We start from the raw sequence: 17703 nt of genomic DNA on the forward strand, positions 1-17703 counted from the left end.
TTATTAAGAAGTTGCTTATATGGCAAGCACTGGAAATATAAAGGTGAAAAAAATATATATGCTCTCACCAAGGTGCTCAGGGTCTGTTGAGGATGTGGGGCAGACAGGATTCAAAGAGATAATTATTAGAATAATGAAATTTAAAACAGAGATTTCAGAACATAAATGAGAGAGCAATTAATTTTGTCCTGATTGGGGGGGCGGGTGTCTAGGAAATCTACAGAAAACAGAGAACATTGAATCTAGGCCTTGAAGGATGGGTATGAACACATACGAAAACACGACAAAGACCCCAAAATAGGAAAAGGAAGGGTGTGTTCAGGTCTGTCCTTTTGTTCCCTCCACCTGAGTCAGCATGAACTGCTCCCTCAGGACCCCTTCCAATTCCCTTTTACCGTTCCCTCTCCTCAAGCCTCCCTCCCCCTAAATCCAACCCTCACATAGGATTATTAAGGGGGTCAACGGGAAACCATTTCTTCATTTGCACTTCCCTTTTCAAACACTGTAGCTTTATCTAACTCCTTAGAATCCCCAAAGATGATTTAAAATAATCAAGACTTTCACCAAGAAAGGATCGGGACTAAGATTTGCACTACAGTAAAAATGCCTACAGATCAGACCAGGAGAGAATCTGGAGAAGTGACAAGGCTGGGGGTTTAGGATGGTAGAAAATACCATTGAGAATCTTTTTTTTTTTTTTTCCTATTTTTATACTAAATCGTTAATTCTTGTTTAAAAGAAAAAACCTATGGGGCTGGCCCGGTGGCGCAAGCGGTTAAGTGCTCGCACTCCGCTGCGGCGGCCGGGGTTCACAAGTTTGGATCCCGGGCGCACACTGACGCACCACTTGTTAAACCATGCTGTGGTGGCGTCCCATATAAAGTAGAGGAAGATGGGCAGGGATGTTAGCCCAGGGTCAGTCTTCCTCAGCAAAAAAGAGGAGGATTGGCATTGGATGTTAGCTCAGGGCTGGTCCTCCTCACAAAAATAAATAAATAAATAAATAAATAAACCTAGGGAACATATTTTGATTTAATTTACATTGTTCTTCTAATTAATGCCCCCAATAAGACATGAAACATTAAGAGATTAGGCCCAGTGTGGCCTTCTCAACAGTGGGGGATATATGGTATGACAGGAAGGTTGCTGAAGCTTGCTGTTTATTGGGGTCCCCCTAGTATTAGGCACTGAAGCAACCACACATTCTGTTCTAATCCCATATTCTTAAAGCTCATTTGACATGAGTTGCTAGATTCTGGTTCAAATGAAAGAAATCTTCCTAATGTTCAAAGATCTGTTTTTCATATTTTTAATTTATATCCGCATTCAACTCTTGCAGATATAAAAGGGCTAGAAGGAGGAGGAGAACTGTGGCCTACTATCTTTAACATGTGAAGCTCTGGCTCTGAGAATTTTTAAATGATGGGGTTTCACAAATAGTGCCAACTTAAACGAAGACGTCTACAGGTAGCAATCTCTGGACAGCTTGTGTATAACTTTACAGGTTAACACGTTTTTTTATGCTGGAATTTTCCTCAACACTAATCTTGCATTAAATGACCACCATCATTATAGTGGACAACCACCAACACTCACCACCAATACTGCCACCACAATTTATTGAGTGCCTGATATACTTTCCAGGCATTATCTCATTCAATCCTCACAAAATCCTGCAAAATAGATATTGTTACCCCTATTTTACAGATGAGGAAACAAGAGGCCTAGAAGGATGAAGTAATTTGCCCAAGATCATACAGCTAGTTGGTGTCAAGCCTGAACTTGAAAATTCTATCTGTCTGACTTCAAACCTTTACTCTGCCCAATATGCCTTATTTCTACCCACACATTTACCAGGAGCCTCCTTTGTACCTGCTTTGACTCCAGGGAAATGACCCCTGAGAAAGTGAGGTGAAAAGAAGGGTGGGCAGTGCTGCTGTGGGAAAGAGATGGGACTTACACTCAAATCCAGACACAAATTCATTTCTTGGGACACCAGCTCATCCCCAATGGACACAGTTCACACCTGAGTATTTGAGTACAGGTATAACAGATGCTGTGTGACAAACAAATTAAAATCCTAAAAGGGAAGTGGCAAGTACGACTTTTTATACAGGTCCTCTCCCAAAAAGTGAGTCATCCATTATTTTATACTTCCCTGTCTCTGTCCAAATTTCTCCAAATATTCACACCTTCCCTGAACCCCTTCTCTGATAATACTTGGCATTGTCCCTAAGGGACAAAGGGAATAAACTGACAGGCAGGAGAGGTGATGGAAACAGACACAATCAAAATGGGAAAGGCCATTAGTGAACTAGCTCTGAGACTTCTCCTTCTCAAATCTTTTTTTCTCTTGCCAAGAGAAACACTGAGTATATCTTCTATGTTCCAAATATTGCCAAATACCCCCCATTTAGCACCAGAATTGCAAAAAACACTTATTCAAATGCAAATAGAGCAGAAGTCACAGATGCAGAGCACAAGACCATTACATAATAAATACAGTGAAATTATAATTTTTTCTCATCTCAAGACCTATCATTATAACCTCTGCAAGCTAGGATGCTTAATTGGCAAAGCCTTTCAGAACAGAGAGAGCATCGCTTGTGCGTCTCCCTCTGTACCCTAAGTGTGGGCTGACTTGGCACCGAGACAGTAACATCCACTCTTCTCCAGCACAGGCTGCAATTACACCCTTCACTCAACATAGTCTATTCACTGAGAGTGCCCACGGTCCACTGGAACTCTGGGAGGTAGTTTTCTGGAGTGCTAGGTCCTCAATTGCTACAGGAAGCTGCAAGCATCATTGTGCATCTGTAACACCTTCTCTGAGTTTTATGACTTCTTTTGCTCCTGCACTAAGTCTCTGTCCTAAAAGGGACTAACAGCATTTTTCTTGCGGCCATCCATTAAGGTTCAGAGAAACCACTTAATACTGCAAAAAGGTAAAGGCAGTTGAAGCAATTTTTTCCCTCGTTTTGCCCTATGAGGTTATCAGACATCCAAATATCTAATAAATTCTCCTTCCTGTCCCCTGAATCAGCCAAGACACTGATATCACTCTTTCAAAAGAGACATGAAAATAACCTGCTTTGGATTCAGTCACATCACTCAGGGATGGTATATGGCCTCTCTCCCCACTTCTAAAATTTAGCTTGTGCTTTTTACTTTTGGTCCTGGCAATGCATTCTGTAGTCCTGTTTTCATTAACAACCACTATTCATGAGGCACTGGGGTATGCCAAGGCAGTTGGCTCAGTCTATCTCAGAGCCCTAGACCAAGCATCAAGAGATGGATGATTTCTTCCCATTCCCACCTACCTTTTTATTCACATAATCTCTTACTGTTCCCTTTCTCTATAATGTCTATTTTTAATAATTTTAAAAGAATTATGTGTTCCAGCTAGAAATTTCAGAAAAGAGAAAAGTGTATAGAGAAAAATAAAAATAATAAAAAATGCTACCACCCAAAGGCAACATTGATAAAGGTGTTTACATATTTACTTTTAGTTGTTCTGGAGTCCATATGCCTGTGTGAATTCTACAAAATTGTATGTACTGAACATACAATTTTGTATCTTGATTTTATTTATATTATTGAAGTCAAAGGTTTTGAGGAATGCATTTTTAGGGGAAGAGGAAGAGTCAGGAGAGGAGGCAGGTAAGAGGAGGAGAAGGAAGAGGTCTTAACATTACAGACCTGCTCGAGATTAGAAAGAATGAATCTAGAGTCTTCCTTCTCAGTATGGTTTTATAATGTAATAAAATAAAGATTATAGAATCCTAGAAGATAAAAAATTGATTGAGGGTTACCAAGGGTTGGGGATTGTTAAGGAAGTAAGAAATTCTAAAGCAGTGCTGAGAACCAATGAAATAGCTGACCCTGAGGTCTAGGCTCAATAGGGAGATGAATGAAGAGTAGAAGGCCTGGGAGATATAGGGGATTGGAGGAACTGGAGTAAATGATAAGGTAAACTGAATATTCAGAGAGAATGAGGAGATGGGGGACTTGACCTTGTGGCCAGGAAATACAATTTCAAAGTTAAGGATCCTAAGGATGGAGAATTTGGAGTGAAGATGAGCTACAAATAATGACTGTGCTTATAACGTACTGAAGTGAATCAAACTTAAGGAATTGTGAGGTCAAGGAGTAACAGTTATGTATATTCATGCCTGGTGACCCCTCTAGAATGTCAGCACCTTGAAGGCACGGTTTTTATATCATTCATTATCGTGTATCCAGCACTTAAGAAGACTAGATCACAATAGGAATTTTATGCATATTTCTTAAACAACAAATAAATACAATTTGAATGTATTACAGCATCCAGCTTCGATAACCTGCTGTCTCCGTTCCATAATAAGGAGACACCTACCAAAGAAATAGTCACACGAGCCTTGCAGAAATGTTCTCTGGAAAGTTCTTAATTGAGGATCTGCTAAGTGCTAGAAACAATGTAAGATGCTGAAGATTTACAGACAAAAAATAATCCTCTCTTCCCATAAACTTAGAATATGGAAAATACCAAGTAAACCAACTAGCTGCATGTTATAACAGAGAAGGCAGAGCGTGCTCTGGCTACAGAAAATAACCCAGAACTAGGTTCCAAAAATAATCCCGAAAGGAGGTAATGCTGAAACTAACCTCTGAAGGATAAACACAGTTATCCTAGCAAAGGCAAGGCTAAGTGTGTGGGTGGAACAATTGGTATATTAAGGCCCACTCATAATAATTTTAGCTCAGGGTGAGTAAGTGACACTACAACCATCTCCCTAGGTCTGCAGGCAATAATGCTGCTCCCATGGTGCCAATAATCTGGAAATCTCTAAGTAATGCACAGAAAAATCTCTCTAAAACCAATTCAGTTCCAAACTTTACATGTCGTCACTTGGTAGATATAAATGTAAATTTCTTCCTGCTATAAAACATATATTGACTTAGTTTTAAAGCAGCATATAAGGAGTGTTGTCCATATTCCCCACAACCAAATACAGCATCTATTTTCTTTTTTCTTCTTGCCTTGCAATAGACATCCTAATACGTCTGCATAATTTTGATGTAATTTATATCCACTTTTACTTTCGTATATTAAAATTTTCTGGAAACCATTTCAGGAAACACGTCAAGATGGTAACAGAGATTAATAGCAACAGTGAAGCATTTTACCCTAGAGAGGGGTAAAAGTTGGGAATGTTGCTCCTGATTTCCCTAGGATATCCGAGGATATGCCATTTGATATCAGTGTGCCTCTGTTTCCCCTTCTGCAATACAGGGACTCTGATCTTGAAAAAAATATTTAAACCGAATGAAATATCCTCTATATTAAAATGAGTTTCATGCATCTAAACCCTAAGTAATTTGCAATGTATTTTCAAGAACTAGAAGTGTTTGACAGTTATTCTACTTCTGAACATCTATCATTCAAAAATCATCCTATAGAAGAAGATGTTTTATGTATCTAGATATTTATCAAGTATTATTTATAATAGTTAAAAACTGGAAACCTAAAGGCCTAAGTATAGGGGAATGATTAAGTATTATAATTCCACATGACATGCTATTCCACTTTATGAGTAATAATATTCCACATCATGAAATAGAAAATAAATATATTCTTAAATTGTGTGAAATGCTAGAAATTATTCAATTTTCTTTGTCAGTCAATGCTTTCTATATACCAGCAGTTATTGCTTCCTTCCACCCCTTCCACCTGGGCCATGATGAGAAGACACTAGATGCAGGTTACCTCCACTCTAGTTGGCCTTGGAGAAGCCAAGGGAGAAAGAAGTTTCTGTAGAGTGGAACAAGCAGAAAAGGACTGAAGATAGTAGGAAAGATTAAGGTAAAATGTATTGGAAACCTGGGGCCAGCCCTGTTGCGTGGTGGTTGAGTTTGGCGTGCTCCACTTCCACGGCCCGGGTTCTCAGGTTTGGACCCGAGTGTGGACCTACACCCCTTGGTCAGCCATGCTGTGGCAGTGACCCACATATAAAATAGAGGAAGACTGGCACAGATGTTAGCTCAGGTACAATCTTCCTCAAGCAAAAAAAAGGAGGAAGATTGGCAACAGATGTTAGCTCAGGGTGAATCTTCCTTAGCAAAAAAAATGTATTTGAAACTATTCAAGTGCTATGAAATACAAGTCATTATTATTATTATAATTATAAATAGTCTATGACTAATGAAGTGCTTCAGCCATCAGAAAATAAAAAGAAAATTCAGATCACGCCTCTCTTGCTGACCATAGAACTCAGAAGATGTGTTCTGAGACAGAGGAAAACAAGTCCTCAGTGCATGTGAATATTTAAAAATAGAATCAGATAGAGCCATCTTGGGTCATCATGACATTGCCTTTATTCTGGACTTTCTTCTAACTTTAAATGCTATTTGAATTTTTGCCAGAGACAACCTGTGGAATGTTCTGAGCCCAGTTTGGAATTTTATTTATAAAATTTCAATAGCAGTAGTGTCTCAGGGCATCCACTGAATGGATGGATGCTCCACACAGCCTTGCATAAATCATCCCTGAGCCACACAGAATGGAGAGAGCACTGTGATGAGGTCAGCCCACTTATCCTTTCAGAGACAAAACAAGCCCTTCCCAGTCTTCTGGTATTTTAAATCCAGCCTTAGCATGTAAGCTGGAAGAAGAGGGGACGGAGGTCCAGTCTGATTTGGCATGTGAGAAATAAGCAAGTAGAGGTGAAAGCACTGATTGAGATAAATTTGTCAAGCCTAAGTCCAAGTATACGCCTATTTGAAAGGAGATCAGAGTTGCAAAGGCAGAGATTTTCCTTCCCCAAATACAGAAAATTAATTGCTAGAAGTGCTAAATGTTAAACAGGAAATTCAACATCCAAAGATGTTTCAATAATACAATTATGAAAAGGAGCATTTTCCTAATAAAAAGTGCTATATGCAAAGCAGCAGCACCATGATAAGCAAAGATATCAGAATCAACCAGACCTTCATGCTCCAACACTGACAACCTCTCTAGCCTCAGCTGCCACGTCTATAAAACGGTGGGGAGTTCCACCTCTGGTTGTAACTATGCATTAGTAAACGGGACTGTCTGCTAACTCACTGTGAATTCAAAGAGAAATAAATATCCCTGCTTCCTCTAGGCTAAGAGTTAATACTGAGCAGAATAAATGCAAATAAGCTATCAATGGGGATCTTTTAAGTGCAATATAACTATGATAAATGGGCATCTTATCTTACTTGAAGGCTGCACTTGAACTATGTGGGAGAGGAGAAACAAAATCAAAATTCTTGAATTTTGATACCAAATCATTATTTTTCTTGGATGTTACTTCCCTTCTCCAAATTTTCACAGCCACAGCAGGCAAATACAATTAATGCTTGCATTTTATTAAATCAAATTACAGGGTAATGTAAAACAAAACAAAACAGACTAATTAATTTGCTTTCCTTTCCTAATCTTCAATCTTATAGGTAGCACTTAAATAATTCAAGTTCACTTTTTCTTAGATTATTTGTTCAGGGAAGTTGTATAAGGTTCATATATGATTCGCCTGACTTTTATTCAGTTTTCCCATATGCTAGAAACAAGAACATTTCCACCTAAAAGGGGAAGAGAATTAGTTATGATTTTTTCAGCATTTAACAGTGTGGTAGGCTGAATAACAGCCCTCCAAAGAAGTCCACATTCCTAATCTCCAGAACCCATGAATATGCCACTTTACAGAGCAAAAGGGACTTTCAGATGTGATTAAGCATTTTGAGATGAGGAAATTATGCTGGACTATCTGGGTGGGCCCAATGTAATCACATGAGTCCTTGTAAGAGATACACAGGAGAGTCAGAATGAGAGGAGGAGATGAGATGAATGCACAGAGGTTGGAGTGATGCCATGAACCAAGGAATGTGGACAGTCTCTAGAAGCTGGAAAAGGCAAGAAATGGTGTCTCCCCTAGAGCCTCCAGGAGGAAAACAGTCCTGCTAACATTTTTATTTTAGCCTAGAAGACCAGTTTTCAGACTTCTGACCCCCAGAGCTGCAAGATAATAAATTGGTGTTGTTGTAAGCCACTAATTTTGTGGTCATGTGTTCCAGCAGCAAAAGAAGACTAATACAAACAGGACTCTGAAATACCTGCCTTGCTCTAGCCAGTTGCTAGTCCAGACAGGTGAATGCTAAAAATTTAGAGCAGTAGATTGATACTAGACTTATGAAGTGAGCAAAACTACCCTCATCATCAGGTTCCTCATCATCTCCATGAGCTTATTCCTTTGACAACTCTTACCCTATTCATAGATATCAGTTTGATTAGTGACCAAATCAGCTTTTTGTGAGGCCAATGTATTCATGGGAAATTTGCTATTCCAGAACCAACCATGCTTTCCCCAAATGATTTAACCAGAGTCTGGCAACAGTTGGGCAATACTCCTGGGAAAAGACACTCCCATTGACTTGTAGTGGGGAAGATGATGTACAGCTGGGAGTAGGGGATATTTAACTTTGAGAACTCAAATACTCAGCACCTTTGTGAGTAGACTGAGCAAGATAAAGGGTATGGGGACTCATGTGAAGACTCCCTCAGAAAGGGGGCTTTCCAGAGCTACCAAGAATGAAACTTGAGAATAGAATCACAGTCTTAAACTTATTCAAAAGCTTAAGAACAGTCAGAATAAGTAGCTGGCTTCAGAACCAACTCAGAAACTAAGTCACCTACCAGACTCAATTCAAATGAAGCAATTAAGAGCATAAGCTTTGGAATTAGATCGTTTCGGGCTATATTTCTTCCTCAGCTGTGTGTGTTATCTGGGTAAATTATTTAATCTCTCTAAAGTTCAGTTTTCTTGAGTTAAATATGAGTATAACATTTACTGCATACCTCATAGGGTTGTGAGGATTAGGTGAAATAAAATATGCAAAGGGATTAATGCAGAAACTAATAAATGCAAGCTTAATAAATAATCACTTGAAAGTTAATTTTTATACTTTGAATCCCCCAAGTTGTACTTCTCCACTGTGATCCCAGAGCAGCCAATGCATATGTCTGTCTTAGCCTCTCTCCATTAGAATTATAGACAATGAGAAAGTAAAATCCTTAAAGGCAGAAACCCAGTCTCATTCATTGCTTTACCCTCAGCATTTAGCACACTGCCCTGCCTGTATTAGCCTCTCCCATTTTAAATAAAAGTTTGTGAACTGATCTTCGCTGTGATTTAGGAAGTATCTGAGACATCAGTTACCATATATAATTATAGGATTTTTCCATCTGTGACCCATTAGGTGGTAAAATAAATTGAGTCACACGAGCCTTTTTTTTTTAAGAAAAAGAATAGGGTGGGAAAGATCAGAGTATCAAACACATAGTAAGGTTAAGTATTGTTACATGAAACTTTTGCTTCAGTTACATATGGGAGTGTACTTAGTTGTCATGTAAATACATTTCTTATTGTGGATAGGGGTAAAAAAAAAATCATGAACATTCTCTTCCATCCCACCAACATTTGGTATTTTCTGTCTTTTTCATTTCAGCCATTGTGCTATGTATATAGTGGTACGGCATGTGGTTCTAATCTGCATTTCCCTGCTTACTAGCGATGGGGAGCACCTTTTCACTGTATCTCAGCCCTTTGGACATCCTCTTTATAACCACTTTAGAAAACTATTTGGCAGCATCTACTAAAGCTGAACACGCATTTCCTTTACCCAGCAATTCTACTTCTATGTATCTACCCAACAGAAATGTGTACATATGTTCACCACAAGACATGCACAGCAATGCTCATAGCAACACTACTCATAATAGTGCCAAACTAGAAATTACCCAAATGTTCATTAACAATAGAATGGATAAATACATTTGATATATTTACACACAATAGAATCCTACATAGAAGGAAGAATGAATGAACTACAACGACACACAACTACATGGAAGAAGCACACAACATAAGATTGAGTGAAAGAAGCCAAATAGAAAAGAGTACACAGTGGATAATTCCACTTATGGAAAGTTCAAAACCAGGCAAAACTAATCTCTGGTGTTAAAAGTCAGGATAATGCTTCCTTGGGGTCAAGAAGGCTTCAGGGGTGCCGGTTATGTTCTCTTTCTTGATCTGAGTGCCTGTTACATGAGTAGTATATTCAGTTTGTGAAATATAATTGAACTATAAACATACAATTTGTGATTTTTCTAAATTATTTCTGAAATTGTTAGATCTAAAGTTCAAAAAAGTTAAAAAATAATGTTTTTTTGTAAAAGTGTGAAAAACACTGATAGAGAGCAAGAATCCCTGTTATCCTCACTCTCATTCCCATCAAGTGGTCATCGAGCCTTTGTTTGAACAATTCCAGGGTGAGGAATCTATTTACTGCCCAGGTAGGTCACTTGTTAGAAAGTTGTTCCCTTATACTAAGCCATCATTTGCCTCCTCACAACTTGTTCCAATCGATTGTTCTGTCCTCCTAAGATATTCCAAAGTCATCTAATCCCTCTACCACCAACTGCTCTTCAAATATTTGGAGGGAGCTACCATATCCACCCTCCAAGTCTTCACTTCTCCAGACTAAAGGGCCCTGAGGCCTTTGGTCATCCCTCAAAGTATGGTTTTCAGTCCCCCCATGTCTCTTGATTGCACTCCTTCACTCCTTTAGTCTAGTGATGCCCAGAAAAGAGCACAGTCCTCTAGGAGAGGCCTAAGAAGAGCAGAAAAGAGTAAAAGATAGAATCATCACTTGTAAATCTAGATAGGATACTTCTATCAACACACTCTAAGCATCAATCTGCCCTTTCTTTAAAATTCACAGTATACAGTTCACTCCTGTGGAACAATCAGCTAAAATCCCCCAGGTCTTTTCACAAGTACTGTTAAGCCCCAAATTTATCTTCTGTGTTGGTACAGTCTGCCCTCTTTTAGGGCTCAGAACACTCATTTGGCCCCACTCCAATTCTCCAAAGCTAAATCCTGGAGATGGAGGAGTATCTGTTATGGAAACACCTCTGATACAGTCTCTCCACCTACCTCCAACTGGAAAACAAAAATGAAGTCTTTGTCTCAATACATCATCTCATATACTTGAGTGAGCTCCATTTTAAAGTATAGTTGGGGGGAAAGGGTGGGGGATAGAGAAAACACAATTCATCTCCAAAATCTGACCTAAAAGCAGGCTGTCACTCTGACCTCGACAAAGCCTGAGCAGTGAAGGGGCACCTTGGTCTCTTTCTTTCTCCTTTCCTCTCCCCAAGTCAGCTCCAAATGGAGACCCTGGAGATGAGCATTGCTGGGCTCTGCTCACCGAGTCCTTTGCCTTTGTGTGACTAGTAGAGGGTGAGGTTCAGAAGGAAAACGTGGCAGGAGGAGAAGGAAATCTGATATTTTTCAAGGTATCTGAAATCAAAGGTATCTCTAAAGAAAGATCCATGGGAATCCCTCTCATCATGGAGCAAGGACAAGACAGAGAAACATTTCTACAAAAACTTCCAGACAGCCTCATTGGGTATTTTTAACATCAAGACTAGGTGGAAGGGAGATTCGTTAAGCAAGGAAAACACCAGAGAACAGAACATGTGCAGGAGAACCAAGAGAAGTGGGCTGGGACTTGAGAGAGGGCGAGGTGATAAAAAAGAGCAGCTGTCCAAGGCCTCTACTGGTGAGGGGCGACCTCTCCATAAGCGCAGGGGTAGGGGCGAGGGAGGGATACCAAATCCGGGATGCGGGGAGAAACCAGCAGTTCACCTACCTCGTCCACATCTGCTCCATTTTCCAGGCGCTGTCGTTACTCGTAGGGCGCTCCTCACCCAGGAGTGGAAGTAGCCTGGGAGAAAGAGAAGCCTTGCCCACGAATCTCCAGTGCAAAGAGCAGCAGCTTTTTCCTCCCCAGCTCCTCTTTCTGTGTGGGCGAAGAGAAAGCTCTACTCTCTGCTTTTTAGAAAAGCAATTTGACGTGGCCGAACCTCCAGCTAACGGTGCGACAGGCACAAGGGAGGGACTGTTCTCGGCAGGAAGCTAGGGCGCCCGGGGCTGTTTTGGGAGCCGGGGCCAGAGGCAGCCCGGCGGAGCGCGCACACACTCCCAGGCTGAGACACGACTGGCTGGCACGAGTTGCTCGGCACCAGCTGAGCTGTCAACCGCGAGGGAGGCGGGGCTCCCGACAGCCAGTGTGCTGGGGCTGAGCCGGCCCAGGTTACACGTCGCCTGAACACACAATCCCGTCTTCCTTGCCTTGATGATGTTGGCAGAACGGCAGAGGGCTTAGAGGACGCTGCATCAAGCCCTCTGTACCTCGCCCATCCCACCGAAGGGCTTTGGATAAAACCAACCGTCGGGAGAATTTGGAGACAAGGTCCTCTTGTGTGCCTGCATCACCCCACCCACAGGTAACCTCAGAGGCAGAGCTGGAGTCTAGGAAGGTTTTAGGTGCAATCCTGGCTGAATGCAGATGCACACACTAGATGGTCATAGGACATGATGTTATTTTCCTAGAGATCTGACCTGTCAGTCTCACCATTAACCTGGTGACATGAACCTTCCTCATCCTAGCAAAACCTTGCAACTTTATTAGCTGCCTCCATCTCCGACAACCCCTTTTTCTTATGGTGTTCCACTTCTCTGGGTTTCAGTTTCCCAAGCACAGAGGCAACTGGGCTCTACCATTAGCTTCAAGGGGGCAGAGGGTTCCTGAACTTTCCAGAACATTAGAAAAGCTTCAAGACAGTAGCCATCAGGACTTAGAATCACCTCCATAACTGTTCTAAGATCATGGAAAAGGTGATGGCACTGCCTGCGACCCTGTACCATCTATTTATGTAATGAAGTTTAAACAAGTCAGACATGCTATAATTAAAGTGCTTACAGCCCTGATGTTCCTTTTTAGCTTTAAAATAAAACCCTTTTATTAAGTGACATAATCACTGTTACTATTAGCATTCCCAATGACCTTTTTTTTAATTTGCAGAAAGCTTTATAGTACCCACATGTGGCAATGCTGATTTAGTTATACTTGTTTCACAGATGATAAATTTGAGACCAAAAAGGCTCAAAGTCTCTGCTAAGGATCTGACACAGGTTGTCTTCTACATAGTGTGGCCGCAGAGACATGTTCTCTGAAGATAAAACCAACAAGGCTTCCCTAGACCAAACTGATTCTCTCAGGTATCCTAGGAGCTAAACCCAGGAAGGCCTCTAGCATGCTGAGTATTAGTAAGACTGTTGGGAACCTGTATTCTTGGGGCAAACTGTCATCCTGCCTCCTGTCTCTTGGATTAGTTCTCCTAATTATCAGTACAAAATAGGGGTTGGGAGGGTAGGATAACATTAAAACATTTGAAAGTTCAGAGGAACTGTCTAAAAGGCCCCTAGTCTAGAATCCCCCAACCTCAACACTTAGCGTAGACCACACTGCTCCTGAGCTCAGAATGTTTCTAGGAAACATTTTAAGGTCCAGTTTGACCTGAGACAAGGCTCATAGGCCACCTGTCTTGAAAAGAATCTCCTGCTGCCTCTGAAGCAAAGAAAATAAATTAAAAAAAAAAAAGGGCGGAGAGAGTCAGATTTCCATCGTCCATACCAAAGTTGGTGCTATATTTAGTTTTGTCTCAAATCAAATTATGGGCTACTGAGTTTGGGAGGAACTCTGTCTACAGCCAGACATGTGCTGCATTCAAGAAATGACAGCATTAACTAGATAAACTGTGGGGTCTCAGAAGCGAGGCCAGGAAATATGTTCATTTCGTTTTAAAATAACTTTTTTACAAAGTTCATAACACATTCATTGTAAAACATTTGAAAAATATAGACAAGTATGTAGAAAGTAAGTTACCCATAATACCCAGAGATAATGTTTACGTTGTTTAATTTCTTTCTATCTTTTAAAAATGTATCTTCTAGCCCAAACACTGACTCTCTCTTAAACACAAAAGAGTGTATTCTTGAGAAGAGAACTTTCTTTGTTGTTTTTAAAATTACATTTATTGTCAAAAGAACAAACTTGTTCTTTTATATTTTGTTATATTTTACAAGACAAACATTCAATCATATTTCCCTCCTCCAGCACAACAGTTTAAATTTCTCCATATTCCCTATAGTCATTATTCATATATATTACATATCGATTTGTATAGTTACAATTATAGCTTAGACATAAGTTTATATCTTCCTTTTTGCACTTGTCAGATACCTGTCTACGTTGTTAGAGAGTGTTCATATTTATTATTCTACTGATTGTATAATATTATATAATATCAATATAACCATAGCTTACTTAATAATATTCTATTACTGCATAGTTATGCTGTTTCTAATATTAGACTCTTATGAACAATGCCTTAATGAAGTTTTCCTGCCTTCATTATTTTATTCTTTTAAATTATTTCCTTAAGATAACTTCTTAAGGCATAGGAATTTTAGGGTAAAAGGACTTCCTAATTTTATCATCTTATATAGCCTCAATAGCACTAGCATTTATCCTTTAAATTTTTTCCTTATTTAATAAATAAGAAATAATTTAAGAGTTATAAGATATTTTAGATACATATCTATATCTATCTATATAGTATATAAATAATTTAATATCATCTCATTTTACTTTATATTTCTCAGAATACTAACTAGTAAGTTCCTATTTCATATGCTTACTTGCAACCCATTATCTGTAGTAGCTAGTCATCATGAAATCCTACTGTGTTGAGTCACTGTATTAGTCATCTTTTTGCTGAAGCAATGCTGCTTAACAAAGAACTCCAGAATCTCAGTATTGTACAATAAACATCCATTTCCACTCAAGGATCTGTGGTTCAGGTTGGTTGCACATGGGTTCAAGTCTGCTCCATGTATCTCTCATTCTAGGACCCACGCTGAAGAAGAAGCGGCTACCTAGGGAATATTCTTCTCATGGTAGAGTACAGGAATGTAAGAGAGTTGGCAGAGACTTGTGGTATCTCTTAAAATCTCTGCTCAGAACTGGCACATTCTCTCTTCTGCTATATTGTGCTTCTCAAAGTAAGTCACATGGTCAAATCCAAAGTCATTGACGTAGAAAAGTGCACTCTGCCCACAGAAGGCAGGAGGGGTAAGTGAGTATTTATGGAACAATAATACAATCTACCAGTTACTATATGTCATACTTTATGGCTTTTTGTTAAGCTTTTGTCCTTGTGGATACATGGTAACTTTGCCATTCCTCACCCCATTTAAAGTTAGGTGTGGATTTGGCCAATGAAATGTAACTTACTTTGGCTACTGAAATGTGAGACGAGGTCTCATGTGGCCACTTCTAGGCAAAATGTAGAAGTTTTTAAGAGCCAGTACACAATTGGCAACTGTCAATTTCCACTGTTGTATTGATCCTTGAAAATTGATACATGTCAAGATGAAGCTTTCACCAACCTGGGTCCCTGAGTGACTCTAATGATCAGAGTGTTCCTGCTAGTTCAAATCGAACATGTGGAATGAGCAAGAAATATATGTTTGTCATATTAAGTTACTGAGATTTGGGGATTATTTATCACTGCAGCATAACCTGCCCCGTTACGACACATTATTTACTTTATTTTTTAACTCATTTTGAGACTGAGGCAGAGAGAAGACTGTAGGTCCCATGGATCATTATATAGAAAGTCACACATCTTCCTCCTTATATGTTTCTCCCAGTTTTCCAGATTAGAACTCAAAGAATCTTGGTAGATAGTGTTGATAAATTAAACCAGTTATGTTATTCTTTTCTGAGTACACTGCTTTTGAACTGGTCAGTTGATTGTGCTTCAGGAAATGTTTGAATTGATGACAAGGGACACAAAAAAGGAAGGTATCTCTGTCTACATACTCAGCTCCAAATACTCCAACAGTACTTTTACCTTCCATTCAGTTTTTCTATTCCTTTTCCCTTTCTTCTCCTCCCCAGCTTGATTCTTGGTAAAAAGGACTATTGATCTTCATATGGATTACTTCATGAAGTATAAGGCAATAAGAAAAATAACCATGTCTAACATTTTTTCGCCAGATTCTCTCTAAAAGCGTATGTACTGACTCCTTTCATCCTCACAATAACGTAACGAGGTGAGGTCTAGTTATCTCTGCTTTGTAAATGACTAAGTGGAGCACAGGGAAGTGAAGTATCTTGCCTAAGTTCACACAGTGAACAGAAATTTATAACCAGTTTTGCTCCAGAACGTCACGCCTAACCACTAACTATGCACACTGCTTCTGTAATTTTGACCCCTAACCTTCACTGAGTCTTAGATGGGAGAACAATATGTCTGCAACATCTGTCACTTCATTTATCACTGCAGTTGATTCAGCTGACTTGGTTAGTCAGAAGATGTCTCTTTTGTCCCTTACAGCTCCATGTCCATCTCTCTAACCTTGGGTTTAACAAATGTCCTTTCAGACAGAGAGGAATCATTCTGCTATCAAAGATGGAGTGTCTGTGGTAGATTAAAGATGGCCACAAATTCTTTCCTTCTTCTCCCATTGAGAGATGGAATCTAATTCTCCTCCCCTTTAATTTGGGTTGGCCTTAGAGACTTACTGGACTGTGGAATGCAGCATAAGAGATGTTCTTGGACTGCCAAGGCTAACTCAAAAAGAAGCCTTGCAGCTTCCATGCAAGACTCTCAGGACACTTGCTTTTGAAGCCCTGAGCTGCCAGATAAGAAACTCCCATGCTAGAGAAACCATGTGAAGAGGCCCTGAGACCACACAGAGAAGGGTAGGGGCCTAGCTAAGCCCACCATCTAGCAGTTCCCATCAAGGTGCCAGACACATGAATGAAGCAGTCTTGAACCATCCAGATCAGTCCAGCCATCAGCTGGACATAATCGAGCAGCCCCAGCTATGGCTATATGGAGTAAATTTGCCCATGCTAGAATTACTGATCCCCCAAATCATGAGATATAATAAAATGTTTGTGTTAAGCCATAAGTTTTGGAGTAGTTTACCAAGTAGCAATATATAACTGAACCAAATTTGGTAGCTGTAAGTAGGGTGTTGCTATAGCAAAACCTAAAACGTCACCTAAAGTGGCAATGACTTTGGGATCTGGATGCAGCAGAAGCTGGAAAGGCCTCAAGGAGAGTGTTAGTGAAAGCTAGAAGGACACTGAGGAAACTCCTGGAGACACTGTGAAGGGCAGTGAAGAAAATACTACTGGGGGCTGAAAAAATGACCTGTGTCATGTAGTGGCAGAAATTTAGCAAAACCATTACCCATGAGAATGAAAAATAGAAAATGTACCTAATGAATAGGTAGATCTGGAAAAAGAAATTTTTAGGCAGAATTTCAAAAGTACTAACTGGTTTCTTTTAATCACATATGATAAAGTATGGATAGAAAAAGATGAGCTAAAAAACAATTCAGTTTTTAAGGAGCATTTAGAGGAAATATAAAGTGTCAGGACTTGCTAGGTTCAAAAATCAAACTGCTTCTCATCCCTAATCTCTCCACATAGCAAAAGCTTTCAAAAAAAGAAGCAGTTTCAGGGCAAAAATCAAATCCAAGATGTGACTGTTAAGACACAGAGTTAAGAACTCAAGAAGATTTAAGGTCATATACCATTGATTTACATATATATACATATAAAATGGTATACCTCATATACCATTTCAGTTAAATAAAAAGGCCTGTAAGACTCTTAAGCGTGAGCCTCTCCATTAGACAAAAGAGCTTCTAAGAATTTTAAGGGCCCGTTATCCTGCAGCAGCCTCACAGGCAGCCCAAGGTAGAGAGGAGCTTG

The 17703-nt window shown here is 39.7% G+C and overlaps 1 protein-coding gene across 4 annotated transcripts in view; it reads right to left on the bottom strand.

Annotated features, from left to right (window-relative positions):
- Positions 1 to 17703, bottom strand: part of PDE4DIP (phosphodiesterase 4D interacting protein) — a 198988-nt gene that overhangs the window by 157108 nt on the left and 24177 nt on the right. Inside the window, exon 1 of one of the 4 annotated variants that reach the window (XM_087444599.1) lies at positions 11716 to 12066. The exons of the other annotated variants lie outside the window; for them this stretch is intronic. Coding sequence (XP_087300725.1) covers positions 11716 to 11735 — 20 coding nt within the window. The 5' untranslated portion in view covers positions 11736 to 12066. Of the gene's footprint in view, positions 1 to 11715; positions 12067 to 17703 lie in introns of those variants that run through there. 4 annotated transcript variants of the gene reach the window in all.

Source organism: Ceratotherium simum, chromosome 2, assembly GCF_057802395.1.
Source record: "Ceratotherium simum simum isolate JZ-2026a chromosome 2, ASM5780239v1, whole genome shotgun sequence".
NCBI classification, from domain to species: domain Eukaryota; kingdom Metazoa; phylum Chordata; class Mammalia; order Perissodactyla; family Rhinocerotidae; genus Ceratotherium; species Ceratotherium simum.